This window comes from Primulina huaijiensis, chromosome 7 (genome assembly GCF_012295235.1).
Source record: "Primulina huaijiensis isolate GDHJ02 chromosome 7, ASM1229523v2, whole genome shotgun sequence".
NCBI lineage: Eukaryota > Viridiplantae > Streptophyta > Magnoliopsida > Lamiales > Gesneriaceae > Primulina > Primulina huaijiensis.
The window spans coordinates 5755119-5768414 of record NC_133312.1 but is presented as its reverse complement, the minus strand read 5'-3'; the positions used below and the strand labels follow the sequence as shown (position 1 = coordinate 5768414).

At 32.5% G+C, this 13296-nt stretch overlaps 3 protein-coding genes and 1 pseudogene across 6 annotated transcripts; 1 reads left to right on the top strand and 3 right to left on the bottom strand.

Moving 5' to 3' along the window:
• Positions 1-865: 865 nt before the first annotated feature.
• On the top strand, positions 866-2310 carry LOC140980845 (aspartyl protease family protein At5g10770-like; annotated as a pseudogene).
• A 2106-nt stretch (positions 2311-4416) lies between these two features.
• On the bottom strand, positions 4417-6662 carry LOC140981139 (serine/threonine-protein phosphatase 7 long form homolog). 2 transcript variants are annotated; one of them, XM_073447425.1, is made up of 5 exons: positions 5930-6303; positions 5727-5845; positions 5553-5640; positions 5005-5448; positions 4417-4914 (listed from the first exon to the last, which is right to left on the bottom strand). In XM_073447425.1, exons 1-5 carry the CDS (start codon positions 6185-6187, stop codon positions 4507-4509), a joined length of 1317 nt encoding a protein of 438 aa, XP_073303526.1. In that variant the 5' UTR covers positions 6188-6303; the 3' UTR covers positions 4417-4506. The 2 variants fall into 2 exon arrangements, with proteins under 2 accessions (XP_073303526.1, XP_073303525.1); XM_073447424.1 differs by having other exon boundaries at positions 4518-4914; positions 4973-5448; positions 5930-6662.
• A 2902-nt stretch (positions 6663-9564) lies between these two features.
• LOC140981454 (protein ENHANCED DISEASE RESISTANCE 2-like) lies at positions 9565-10795 on the bottom strand. The gene has a single exon (XM_073447863.1). It carries the CDS (start codon positions 10617-10619, stop codon positions 9723-9725), a length of 897 nt encoding a protein of 298 aa, XP_073303964.1. The 5' UTR covers positions 10620-10795; the 3' UTR covers positions 9565-9722.
• A 575-nt stretch (positions 10796-11370) lies between these two features.
• LOC140981455 (uncharacterized) lies at positions 11371-13167 on the bottom strand. 3 transcript variants are annotated; one of them, XM_073447867.1, is made up of 3 exons: positions 13017-13167; positions 12850-12944; positions 11371-11669 (listed from the first exon to the last, which is right to left on the bottom strand). In XM_073447867.1, the coding sequence occupies exons 1-2, from the start codon at positions 13110-13112 to the stop codon at positions 12879-12881; spliced, it is 162 nt and encodes a 53-aa protein (XP_073303968.1). In that variant the 5' UTR covers positions 13113-13167; the 3' UTR covers positions 11371-11669; positions 12850-12878. The 3 variants fall into 3 exon arrangements, with proteins under 3 accessions (XP_073303968.1, XP_073303966.1, XP_073303967.1); XM_073447865.1 differs by lacking the exon at positions 11371-11669 and adding an exon at positions 11802-12081; XM_073447866.1 differs by lacking the exon at positions 11371-11669 and adding an exon at positions 11802-12077.
• Positions 13168-13296: the final 129 nt, after the last annotated feature.

Here is a 13296-nt window from a genome sequence, read left to right as displayed (position 1 = left end):
AATTGCGTGCATGTTTCTATATTTTGTAATTATATGTTAGATAGGCATATGTAATGGAGAACTTGCATGCTATATAATGATTTTATATTTTTATTGTTAACTAGCAGATTTTGATATGAAAATTCTGTATGCTAGATTATATAATTTATTGTACTATTAATTGTATGTTAGATCTAACTAATATATTATGCATGTGGCTAGTGTATTTCTTTATGTATGTTAATTTAATAATAATTATATAAATTTACATACTACAACTATATATAATTACGTGTATAATTATCGATATTAACTATTATTTAAAGTAATGTACTATATTAATATTAAATAATAAATTTAATATTTAATAAAATTAGATTATATAATTATATTATTATTTAATATTTTGAAAATTTTAATTTAACAACGATTTTTTGAAAAATCATTCAAAAACTATCACAAATGGAGACAATTTGAATAAAAAAATCGTTAATTATAATAATTAAATATCATAATCATATGATTATTTAATATTTTGAAATAACGAAGATTTTTAAAAAAACCATCGCAAATGGAGACAATTTGAATAAAAAATTATCGTTAATTAGCGGAAAATAATTAAATATCTTAATTATATTATTATTTAATATTTTACAAATTTTAACTTAGTCGATTTCAATCAAAATCTTCACAAAACAATGGACATTAATTAAATATCATGATTATATTCTTATTTAATATTTTGAAAATTTTAAGTTAGTGATGTTTTTTGGACAGTTTAACAAACTGTCGCTATGAGCGACAACTTGAATAAAAAATCGTCGCTTTCTTCCCAAATCGCTGCGAAATCAACGACAGGTTTTCATAGATGCAGTGAGTTTTAGTGATGACATTCAAAACCGTTGTTTGTTGCATTTTTTTTAGTGGACGGGGACAAGACAAGGCCACCACTATCGCTACCACACCATCCCTAAGTGAAGTTTTTTCCCAAGACCAATCCCGCCATGCTCGACTCTCTCCAAAATCAAGTACCAACGAGGAAAAAGTCGACCTTCCTGCAAAATCTGGCCGAAGCTTCAGCTCGGGGAACTATGTAGTGGTGGTCACTGGTCAGCCTTGGGACTCCAGCAAAAACCTTATAGCTTCGACATGGGCAGTGACCTGACATGGACTCAGTGTCAGCCCTACGCACAATCATGCTACAACCAAGTAGATCCCATCTTCGATCCTTCTGCGTCAAACTCATACTCGAATATATCCTGCGATTCGCCTCAGTGCTCTCTGCTTTCCTCCGCCACTAGAAACGACCCTGGCTGCCTTTCAGGATGTACATGTCTGTAAATGACACAATACAGTGATAAGTTCTCGGTTGGATGCTTAAACAAAGATAAACTGACCCTATCATCCGCTGATGTCATTCCAGATTTCCTATTTGGCTGTGGCCAAAACAACCAAGCTTGTTATGTACTACAGCAGGAATAATAGGCTTAGGAAGAGACCCTTTATCGATAGTCTCCCAAACGACACAAATATATGGCAAATATCTCTCTTACTGTCTCCCATCAATTTCAAGTTTCACATGGCACTTGACACTATGCAAAAATGGAGCATCATGGAATGTAAAATTCTCCCACTTTGATCTCTCAAACGACACATCACTCTATTTCATAGACATAATCGCTATAACCATTGGGGGTCTCCAGTTATCTATCAGCCAATCGGTTTTCAAGACTGCAGGAACAATCATAGACTCAGGGACAGTTATAACACGTCTTCCACCAGAAGCTTAAAGCTCAATGAAGTCAACGTTCCAGCAGCTTATGGCTAAGTATCCTAAAGCACCAGCCTTTTCAATACTCAACACTTGCTATGATTTCAGTAATTTCCCTACTAAGACTATTCCAACCGTAGCTTTCACCTTGGTGGCAATGTGAAACTTGATTTGGCTCCCTCGGGGATACTTATCGCCTCTAGCTCATCTACCGCGTGACTTGCTTTCACAGCGAATAATGCTGCCATTGATGTTGGGATATTTCGAAACACTCAGCAGACGGTACTGGAGGTAGTGTATGATGTTGCTGGAGGGAACTTGGGATTTGGCCCAGGTGGATGCAGCCAAGTATAAATCATGAAAATTTAGTATAAGAGCAAAAGTTCTATCAGAGTTGGAAGTTGTCGTATCTATATTTACCTTCATAGCAAAATTTAAAAATAAAGAAAGCGTGACAATAATGTACTGGTAGCATTTACATAAACTTCTCTATTTTATGTATGTAACAGAAGTTAGACTTCTCCTCAAGTCGATGCCACTTTAGTCGTGCTATTTGAAATTTCATGGGCTTTTTTTTAAAAATAATATATTTTTAAAACTTATTTATTAAAATATTACAGAAATGGAAGGTTTATAAAAATATAACAATCCGGATTTCAAAGTCCCGGATTCAGAAATTTTTGAAAAAAAAAATTAATAAATTGTGTATCACGGACATTTGAATCCGTGACACTGTCTCGGATTCAGAATCCGGGACAGTCTGTCCCGGATTCAATGAATCCGGGACCCCCTATTTATCGCACCGAGTATTACGTAATCGATCTTCGGCGTCAAACTCCTTCCGCGCAAATATTTCATATTTTCCAACACAAATTTTTTTCTCTTCGCTTCGTTTTTTTATGGTAGTTATAATTTTTAGAATCCGTAACTATGTTCTCTTTATAAATTACGTCGATAGTATGATTATTAGAATTTCTAATTTGATTTGAATGAATTCTGTCGAATATCAAAATTTTAGAGATTTACGTCGAGTCTCGGTAATTCAGAAGTTGATTTGGGAGAATTGTGTTGAGTATCAGAGTTTGGGAGAATTGCGCCGAGTCTTAGTCGAATCTCTATTATTTATTTTTATATTGATTTTTATTTTTTGTATTATATTTCTGATAATTTTTGTAATTTATTGCAGATATTAAACATCGTTCGCTGATTCATTTACAAATTTCGTACAACCACATTTGAAAAGGTAATTTCGATAAGTTTTTATATTTTAGTTGTATTATTTACGTTTTATTAATGTAATTCTAATTTTTTCGGTTGTATTTTAATATTATGTATAATTTTGTTATATTTGTTATTTTTATTATTATTTGATTTTAAAATTACTAATACGAAGATTAATAATAAATTTAAATTGTTGAATTTGGAAAAAAAAATTCAAATATTGTATTTTAAAAGAAAATATATTATATTTTAGTTGTATTATTTACGTTTTATTAATGTAATTATAATTTTTTTCGGTTGCATTTTAATATTATGTATAATTTTGTTATATTTGTTATTTTTCTTATTATTAGATTTTAAAATTACTAATACGAAGATTAATAATAACTTAATAATAAATATAAATGGTTGAATTTGGAAAAAAAAATTTCAAATTTTGTTTTTTTAAAAGAAATTATATTATATTATTTAAGTATGAGAATGAGTTAATGTAAACGGTTTTGTCACTGTTTAGTGTATTAATTAATATAATGTAATAAAATAAATTTAGAAAAGAACTAATTGTAAAATAATATTAATACATGTAACGCTTTGAAATAATGTAATCACGTCTACTTACCAAGCGTTACATGTATTTACCATTTTTTTAAAGAAATAATAATATAAATGACGATTTATAATTATTTCAAGGTTACACGTCTCGACAGTACATGTATAATAATAATAATAATAATAATAATAATAATAATAATATATTTTTATTCAATGATATAATTAGAATTTATTTTATTTTATTTTAGTAACCAGATTAAGTTTTAAGGAAAAAAAATTATTTATCACGTGCTAATAAAAATTTTTTAGAAACACAATTTTGACAAATCTAAGTTTATCTTGTAAAATTTTCATTTGTTTATGTTTATTATGTTTTTTTTCTTTTTAAATTTATTGATACTATTAATTGTTAAAAATGTTAATATAAGAAATTGATATATTTGAAAATTTTAATTACACATGTTTAAAATTTTAAATTTTTAATATAAGTCATAACAATTTTTTTAGTATTATGAAAACAAACATTGATATTATTAAATATAAAGTTTAATTAAAACAATATAAATTGTAATAATAATAATACAAAACTTGTAAGTGATTTTTGAAATTTTATTATGATTGTATACATTATGTCATAGTTTTAATATATGTGTAAGAAACTCATAATTAAATTTTGTTATGACTGTATACATTATGTCATAGTTTTTGGTTGCAGACATGGATACTGTCAGAGCCTTACTTTACGTAGGTGGATATGTCATTATTGAATNTAAAATTACTAATACGAAGATTAATAATAAATTTAAAGTATAATAAATCACAATCAATAAATTCTAAAATTTTAAAAAGTCAATAATACAAAAATTGTATATGAATGTTTAAAAAATATGTTGCAGCAACTACTTGTAATTAAAATAAAAATAAAAAAATTGAAAAATATACAACAATACGATGTAAGTAATTGTGTATATCTAAATAAATAGTTAATGTCGATGGTAACGATGCCCTCCAGTGCCACACGGTGGTCTTCTGATTACTCTACGTCCACGACCTAACATCTGTTCATCATCTCCATGCGTACTTGTTTGGGCTGCAGATGTACTGGTATCGGCAATGTTCCCACCAACCTCATACCCTTCTGTATCAGAATATTGTTCAAATTGTATGGGCGACGTGTTAAATGTAGGGCGACTCTCACTCATACCCGGTCGAAAGTCACTTTGTAAAAATTGCGTAAAACTACCAGCAAATGGAGTGTAGTAACCAGCGTCATACGATGGAAAGCTTGAAACCACTGGCGGAGTAGTGTATGCCATATTTGAAGATGATGGTCCGGGTTCAAACTCATTTCCTGTCCACATCGGTGGATATTGCACATGAGCTGGGCGTGTCTGTGACATAGATGCATACGTTATGTAACATATATTTAATACAGTAAATTATATTTACGTACATATGTAGATAAATTGAACATGTCTTACGATAAATTGTCGGTAGTTTGCATCAACAGGATGGTAGCCCATGATGTTTGGAGGTACCACTGGCGGCGAGAGCACTATTTGTGAAATGCGATGATACCAACCAATATAGTCCACTGTGATGGCGGGTGAACCAGGTATGACATAATCCCCACCAATCACAAAATTATATCTATCATTCCACATTTCTACAAAATCTTTGTGATATGTCGCCCAATCACAGTTGTTCCGGCCTTGTCGCGTCAGTTTATGGAAATTGTCGAAGTTATTAGCATGTGGCGGAATACCCTGACGCATTCCAAACTGTCGGAGACACCGCTCTGGTCTATGCATCTCAACTATATGAAAATTGATCAATGCGCATGCCGACCGACATAGATGAATTCTATTTCCATCAAGAATTCTGCCAACCTCCGGGGATTCAATATCATAAACTGTCCATAGAAACTGAAGCAAATAAAATGAAAAAAAGATTATCAAGTCGATAATATATAATTCAGACTGAATTTGTAAAAAATTTCAAACTCTAAACAACTAATTTATTGATCTACCTGCCCTTCTACCATCCTGTCAAGCATATCTCTCATTATACGGACAGAATGATGGGCCGTATGTGTCCAAGAGAAACCGCGTCTCCACCTGCAATTTATAAAAGTACACAATAGTTTCATTAAAACTAAATAACAAAATAATAATAATAAATGTTAATTATTTCTTATTAGTACCGTGCGCCGTATGGTGGGAATGGTAGACCCTGAAGCACATCTCCAGCATGCTCTGCTGACATAGATAGTTGTTGCGCTCTATCGGGGGAAAGAAGAGTAATTCTAGACCACACCCAAATCTGTAATAACATACAACATAAATAGTCAAATCGTACGAAAAATTAATTACAACAAATATAATGACAGTAGAAGTGTAAAATTACCTGCAATATCTGAACAGGGCCACACAAATCAACCTTTAATCCCATTGATGTGTCGCACAACTCTCTATAAAGATATGCCAACACAGCAGAACCCCAGCTAAACGTATTCACTATTTCTATATCCTCAAGAAACTGCAAATACATAAGTTTCACAGCAGCACTTTCCGAGTCCGGAAACATACATCCACCAATGATCATTAATGCAACACAACGGGAATATTGTGCTACGTCCTCTTCAGTGCTTTGATCATTAATCATATTATTTAGGCAATGGTCTAGCAAAGCGGTGAGATAAAGATGTCCACCTTTAATCTGCGAAGATGTAGGAGTAAAACCCAACCAAGTAGCGCAGCGTTATTGTAAAGTATTTTTGTTGTACTCGGTATCTACACCAGTGATGGGCATGCCATCAATATTCAACCTCCAAATAAGGGCAACGTCCTGTAGGGTGATTGTTGCCTCGCCCACTGTAAGGTGAAATGTGTGTGTCTCACGACGCCATCTCTCAACAATGGCTGTAAGCAAATGATTATCATAATATTTAATTGGACCACACTGAATGACACCATAGAAGCCCATGCGTGCAAGACATAGGCGGACACGGAGGTGAATCCCAGCAGTAAGTAATCTCCAAAGACATTTGTCAGACCGACGTGACGGAATTAGTGCATCCATGTTTTCAGCATTGATATTATTTGATATATGTTTACCCCGCAAATACAACACATTATCCGTATTTTCAGCCATCTTGCAAACAAAAAATCATTAGTTAACAAATATTATATTTTATATAAACAAAATTTAACTAAAAATTTTAATAATAAACAAAATTTATTTGCAATTTTCCGGCTCGAAAAAATAAAACGTATATGTTGATGACAAATTGATAAAAAAACTAATTATTATAAATTAAATAATTTCTTTTAAAAATCAATAATACATTATAAAACGTAACATGTAATTATAATACATACATTATTAATAGTTAATATTAATTATAGTAATAATTATAAAATGTATACATTAGTAATAGTTATTTATTATAACATGTAATTATTAAGTATAGTAATAGTTATAAAACGTATACATTGATAATAGTTATTTATTATAATAAATAAATTAATAATAGTTATAAAACGTATACAATTATTGTAATTAAATTAAATTTAGTTATTATTATACAATTAATATTATAATATTAATATTATAATTATTCCAATATTATAATTATATAGTTAGTATTATATAATCAATATTACAACTAATTCTAATAATACAATTAATAATTTAATTATTGTAATCAAATTACGTATAGTTATTATTATTACTTAAAACTACTATCGTTCATAGAGTGCTCGATGATGCAAAAAATCTAAATTATAGTATTATAATTTTAATAATACAATTAATATTATAAATATTGTTATTATTTAAAATTAATACAATTAACAAACAATAATAAATATAATAAACAAAAAAAATCGAAAACTTACGTTATTCAAATGGAAAATTTTGTAGATTGGTGTCGGAAAGAGACGTGCTCGAAAGAAAAATGCTGCTACGCAAGAAGGAAGAATGCTCGTTCGGTGATGGAAAATGAGGAGCGCACACCTCATTTAAAGAAGGGGAAATGGGGGTGGAGTCACGGATTCATTGAATCCGTGGCAGGTGGTCACGGATTCATTGAATCCGTGACCTTTTTTACTTTTTTTTTAATTTTTTTTAAGTGTCACGGATTCACACAATTTATTACTTTTTTTAAAAAAAAATTTCTGAATCCGGGACTTTGAAGTCCGGATTGTTATATTTTTATAAACATTCCAATTCTGTAATATTTTAATAAATAAGTTTTAAAAATATATTATTTTTAAAAAAAAGCTACCGTCTATAATATGTTGCTTCCTTAATGATTGTTTCTATGATTTCTTGGGGTAAGACGAAAGTCGAGACAAAAGCGTCTCTTTAAGTCTTTCTTGAAGTCTAGGTTTCTGGCTATCCTCCTCACCTGAGCACTACATTCTAGACATGATCCACAAAAGATGGCATATTGAGTATAATAATTAGAGTGCCAACCAAAAAGGGTGAAAACGGACGAGATATGAACACTTAGAGCAAGTGATGCAAGAATTGAACACTGGGTCCGCAAAAACCCAACAAAAATGTACAAATCGAAGGCATATGAACCTTCATGTCATCAGAAAATGCACCAGTACCCTCCAACTAGACAACACATTAAAGTACAGAGTCGTACAATCAACAGCTTTATGAGTTACTATGGGACGCATCACTTGCCTGTCACCACGTGGAAAGCAATAATAAGAACTACCAAAATATAATTGGATCATTAAAACTCAACTCAGATAAATTTAAACTTGGATACTCGTCGCACTAATCAAATTCGAATTCTTTTAAACTTCATCATTTATTGAATCATAGTCAACGTGTTTCAGACATCACAAACCAAAAGGAATACATGCAAAGTACACACAAAAAGGACCCACGCAGTTATATATGTGTTTTATGTAATAGTCACACGCTTAAATAAATACATGCATAGACTTTTGAGGATACTCAAGTTTAATGGTAGAGCCAAATGGGTCGGACAGAGATGACCACCCCTCTGTTTTTAATGTTTTTATAATTTATCAATTTTTATGTATGATATATTTACAAAAATATATAAACTTTCTAAGTGTTAATTTCATCCCCTCTGTGAAAATCCTGACCCACAAAAATGGAAATATCTGCTTCGACCGCTTTATTTTGGAAGGAGTTTCAATATAAAAAAGACAACCCAAAAATTCAATACAATCATTCAATTCCATATCTGTCACAAGTCATTACCAAACAACAAGAAGAAAACGCAACTGTTCACAGCTCAAGAAAGAAGAATCCAACGTAAACATCTTTACAGCCAAACACAACACAAACAAATAAGTATTCAATTATTATTGACTTAGATCCCTGCAACCATATACAAAGGCAAATGATAATTTGCCCACCCCTTTTCTTAGCAGTACATTTTTCCATCCAAGTTTTTTACTAATATTCACCATTCAAAAAACTTTGAGGAGTCAAAATATAAAAGTTTCTTTGAAATTATGTATAAAATATCATCTTAAATTTTCTTTTTTGTTTAAAAGGGCGAAACACACGGTAGGCCTGGTCAGCATCAATAAAAATTGTAAGAAACCAGCCCAGCCAAACTTGCCAAAAATTCTTTGCCCCAGAAAAGCATGACTGAGGATGAGCATGGAGATTGCAGATCTCCATTTTTATCGAAACAAAAGCATATTTCAAGCATGGATGAAATGTACAATAAAACAAGGTAAAATCACCAATGACATAATTAATAAATACCCTAAACCTCAAGTTCACGACAAATTGCAAGTATTTTTCCAAGTCAATAACTTTGTATTGAAAGCACTTTCTTGGATCCTGTTCTTCAAAGCGTTTGAATCCATCAACCATTGAATTGCATATAAATTACATGACTGACACATAAAACACATGCAACCCTAAAAAAGCCATAACTGAGCTGATATAGCCTTACAACATATAGGTGTAACAAAGACAGGAAATTTTTAAGTTCTTAGGCTGGCAATGAATGACAAAGTAAAAACAATAACGAATAATTAAGAGATGAAAAGACGAAAGAAATGGTTGATTGATTCCATCAGTGGCTACTATCTACAATTCCCATTGGAAAGGGATTTCACATTTTCTTCACCATCATTAAGAATTTCAGAAACTAGCCTCAGTTAAAATTGGAAAATAAAAAATAATCGAAACATTATTCATTGTTATCATCATTCTCACTTTCACCACCACTGCTCATTGGTAAAACCTTACTCGTGGGAGTGGCGCTATCAACAAAAGTGGCAGAACTCATCTCCATTTGACATATCCTTACCGCACCAAACAACCTCTCCGGCAACTCCTCCTCCGTCTGTGACTCTACCAGAAAACCCATATCAACCGTCACTGCCGTTACGCATCCCAACGCAAGACGTAGAATCGCCGTAGCAATAGTCGAGCTGCCAATATCCACATCGATTTCCAAATAGTTTGGTCCCCTGTGATAGTAGCAATTCAAAGCCTTGCCCAGCAAACAAGCCGAATAATTCCCGACAGCGGTTTTTACAATCCACGGTCCTTTCACAATTTTATTCACGATCTTGAACCGGCTATTGCGAAATGCGTCCGATCCGTTGATGAATTGATACAGCAACGGATGCGAGTTTATCGACTCATCCACTTTCGTAGCAAAGTAAAACACTGCGGAGTGATGCTCACGGCCAGGTACCTGGAGATTTATCGCGATGACGAAGGTTTTTGCCTTTTCATGATTACTTGAGCCACGCAACGCGTTCATAACGCGGTTATCGGGTCGCGCCAGAACGTGATCGAGTTTCGCGTTGGATCGGAGCCAATCAACCCCAGCCGGATTCAGCAGCCACTCTCCAGCAGGGACTTTGATTTTCTTTGAGAAATAATTTGGTCCACGGACGGAGAAAACATCCCCTGGAGGCGATGCCCATCCGTTGGATCCCCTGTGGAGATCGACATGGTTCAAGGATCCACCGTTGATTGTCCCATCTCTCCAATCATCAGTGTCACCGGCAGTGGAAGTGGCGGAAGAGCGGTGGCTGTGTTGGTGGTGTTTGTGTTTGTTCTTCGTAGGACACATGTTTTAGGCTCCGCTGTGGGTTTTACAATCACCGTAGAGTGAGCAGCTTCGGGTTAAATCAGAGGAGGTGGAGAACGCTTACCCTTGAACTTAAAGGAAACTACGTAAATGCCATCACTTGCAAATTTATCAATTTCAAAATAATAAAAAAAAATCACGAATTTATGACCTAACAAACTCACAATTTAGTAGTCTGCTTCGAATAAAACCGACTGTCAATACCAATATTAAGATATACAAAAACCTATGCGAGATCGGTATAATTTTGTAAGACAAGTTTTCTATAACCCGACTTATGAAAAATATTATTTTCTCAATTCAAATATAGATCGAATCGATTCATCCCACTAACATAAATTCATGAGAATATCTCATAAAAGATATACTCTTTTGGATAACGAAAAAAATGTAACATTCAATATCTCATGTTTACTTATTTTCCATTAGAAATAAAAATATTTTTTTCATTACGTTTCAATTGTATAATATTGTAAAGTATCCTGGGACAATGCATGATATTCCATACCACTTTTGTGAAGTGTTGATATATTTTATTGTACTATGTATAATAATTGTGTTAATTATTTTAAAAGCAAGCAGTAAAATAATGAACAATGAAGCTGAACAGTGGGATTCCACGGCATGGAGTTGGCATTCACCCAGTTTTCCACGGCAAAAGTGTCAAATGAAGACAAAAACAATTTTAAACTTTCTTACACTTTTAACAAATAAAACCATATTTTTTTTATCATTGGTGTTCAGTCATCAGTCCACGTCGAGGCTGGGTATGATTTATGCTAATTTTTGTTTTTTTTTAAAAAAAAAACAAAAGGATTTCAGAAAACTCATACTGAAAATGAAAAAAATTATATCTTGTAAAAAAAACAAGAACCATACAATTTAAAAAAAAAACAAAAGGATTTCAGAAAACTCATACTGAAAATGAAAAATATTATATCTTGTAAAAAAAACAAGAACCATACAATTTAAGTTACGCCCGCAATGATGATCGATGAAAATGATTTGTCTGCGTTAAAGAATGCACGTATCCTGAAAAAAAGGTAAGTGGTAGTTATTTAAATGTCTTTTGGTGTTGAAAACCAACTCCATTTTTGTGGCTCTTTCAAGAAAAATTAACCACAGATGAGACTGATCCTTGACAAAGACTGGCAAATACAACACTAAAATAACATGGGTTCGGTTTATGTTCCAATCAAATAATAACTTCCCGAAAAAACAATCATTGTCTCAGCGTTTATCATCTGCTAAAACTAGTTTTTGTAGAAATTGAAAATCCACATGACAACATTGATTCTGAGTAACAATAAATATTTGAAAGGTAAATCCAGAGTTAACAAGTACAAGACAAGACAATTACGTTATATGAATGTAACAGATACCACACAAGCACAAGTTAAAGCTATCGAAATTGAATCTGAACGCCTCCTCTCGTGAAACCTTCCTACCAAAGCACCAATTAAATAATCAAAAAAGAGATCATCCAAAGAAGAAACAAACATTAGCAACTCTTTAAAGATCTTGATGGTTAGGTTAAGCATTCTATATAAAAAAAAAGGCAATGCAGGAACCACAAAGCCACCTACTCTATGGAGTTCAGTCTCAACTCTCGATGATCATTCGGAATACATTATCAATCCAAGAACCATCTAATATTATTTTGTATTTCCAAATTCAGTTAAGCCACGTTATCATTCGGACTCCAAATGAATATTTCTGGCAATATTAACACGGCAAAAGCAGGGGCATTGCAGGTGATCATCCATGTAAAAATTGAGATTTAGACTTAACTCATTTCCAATGCCTAGCTCGAAGGAGGAGAATTGTTCAAGTTCATAAATACAATTCCCAAAGAGTTAATCTAACCGATATGGAACATTTACTTCACCCCTCACGTCTACGAATAATTATATGGAACATAAAATTTACCACATGACTAATGGACAATCCAACACATAACGGGGGGCTTGGACATGATCAGAACTTGGGTTTGATACCAAGTTAAGATCAAATGTCTACCACTATAGCAAAAAACATAGCTCAAATAAGTGGATTGTTCAATTATATATATAAAATTTTCAAAAAACTTAATGACATTTAACAACCCAAAGTTTGCTTCTTTATTCAATATTTAACGAACCACAGAGTATTGACAATTTGAAATACAACTCATAAGTAGGCCTATTAAACAGATTCCAGTAAGTCTTCTTACCACTATTATATTCCTGGAAATGGATTAACTTAGCGCTTTATCTTTTTAGCTCTTTGGGGTTGCTTCTCAGTTGCTAGTCTGTAGATCCAGTAAACCTACAAAACCACATCAATTTACATGGAAGCGATCGAACAAGATCGTTTAAAGGAACCGATTGCGCAACTCACCAGAGCAATTACGTGGGCAGCGATGAGAAGAACGACCAAGAGAGGCACCAGTTCCAGAAACCATGGACGAATCGAAGGTTTAGGGACATTCGCCATTCTTTTTCTAAAGCCCTACTGTGTGTTGTGCGCTGCAGAAGTGCCTAATTTTCAATTTTACTTCCAAGCCCTCGAATTAATCAATAATTTATTTTCATGTACCCTTGTATATTTTTTTCCCGTAGTATTTACACAATCGTTTATTGTTTAATTTTATATTACAATCATTAACTAATTTTATAAA

Excerpts from the sequence above, each read along its gene's own strand:
- LOC140981455 (XM_073447867.1), bottom strand. The coding sequence starts at position 13,112 with ATGGCGAATGTCCCTAAACCTTCGATTCGTCCATGGTTTCTGGAACTG. Across the intron at positions 12,945-13,016 it reads CTGCCCACGTAATTGCTCTG|GTTTACTGGATCTACAGACT; the intron begins GTGAGTTGCGCA and ends GTGGTTTTGTAG.
- LOC140981139 (XM_073447425.1), bottom strand. The coding sequence starts at position 6,187 with ATGATTAATGATCAAAGCACTGAAGAGGACGTAGCACAATATTCCCGT. Across the intron at positions 5,641-5,726 it reads TTCCCACCATACGGCGCACG|GTGGAGACGCGGTTTCTCTT; the intron begins GTACTAATAAGA and ends TATAAATTGCAG. Across the intron at positions 4,915-5,004 it reads CAAACTACCGACAATTTATC|ACACGCCCAGCTCATGTGCA; the intron begins GTAAGACATGTT and ends TCTATGTCACAG.
- LOC140981454 (XM_073447863.1), bottom strand. The coding sequence starts at position 10,619 with ATGTGTCCTACGAAGAACAAACACAAACACCACCAACACAGCCACCGC.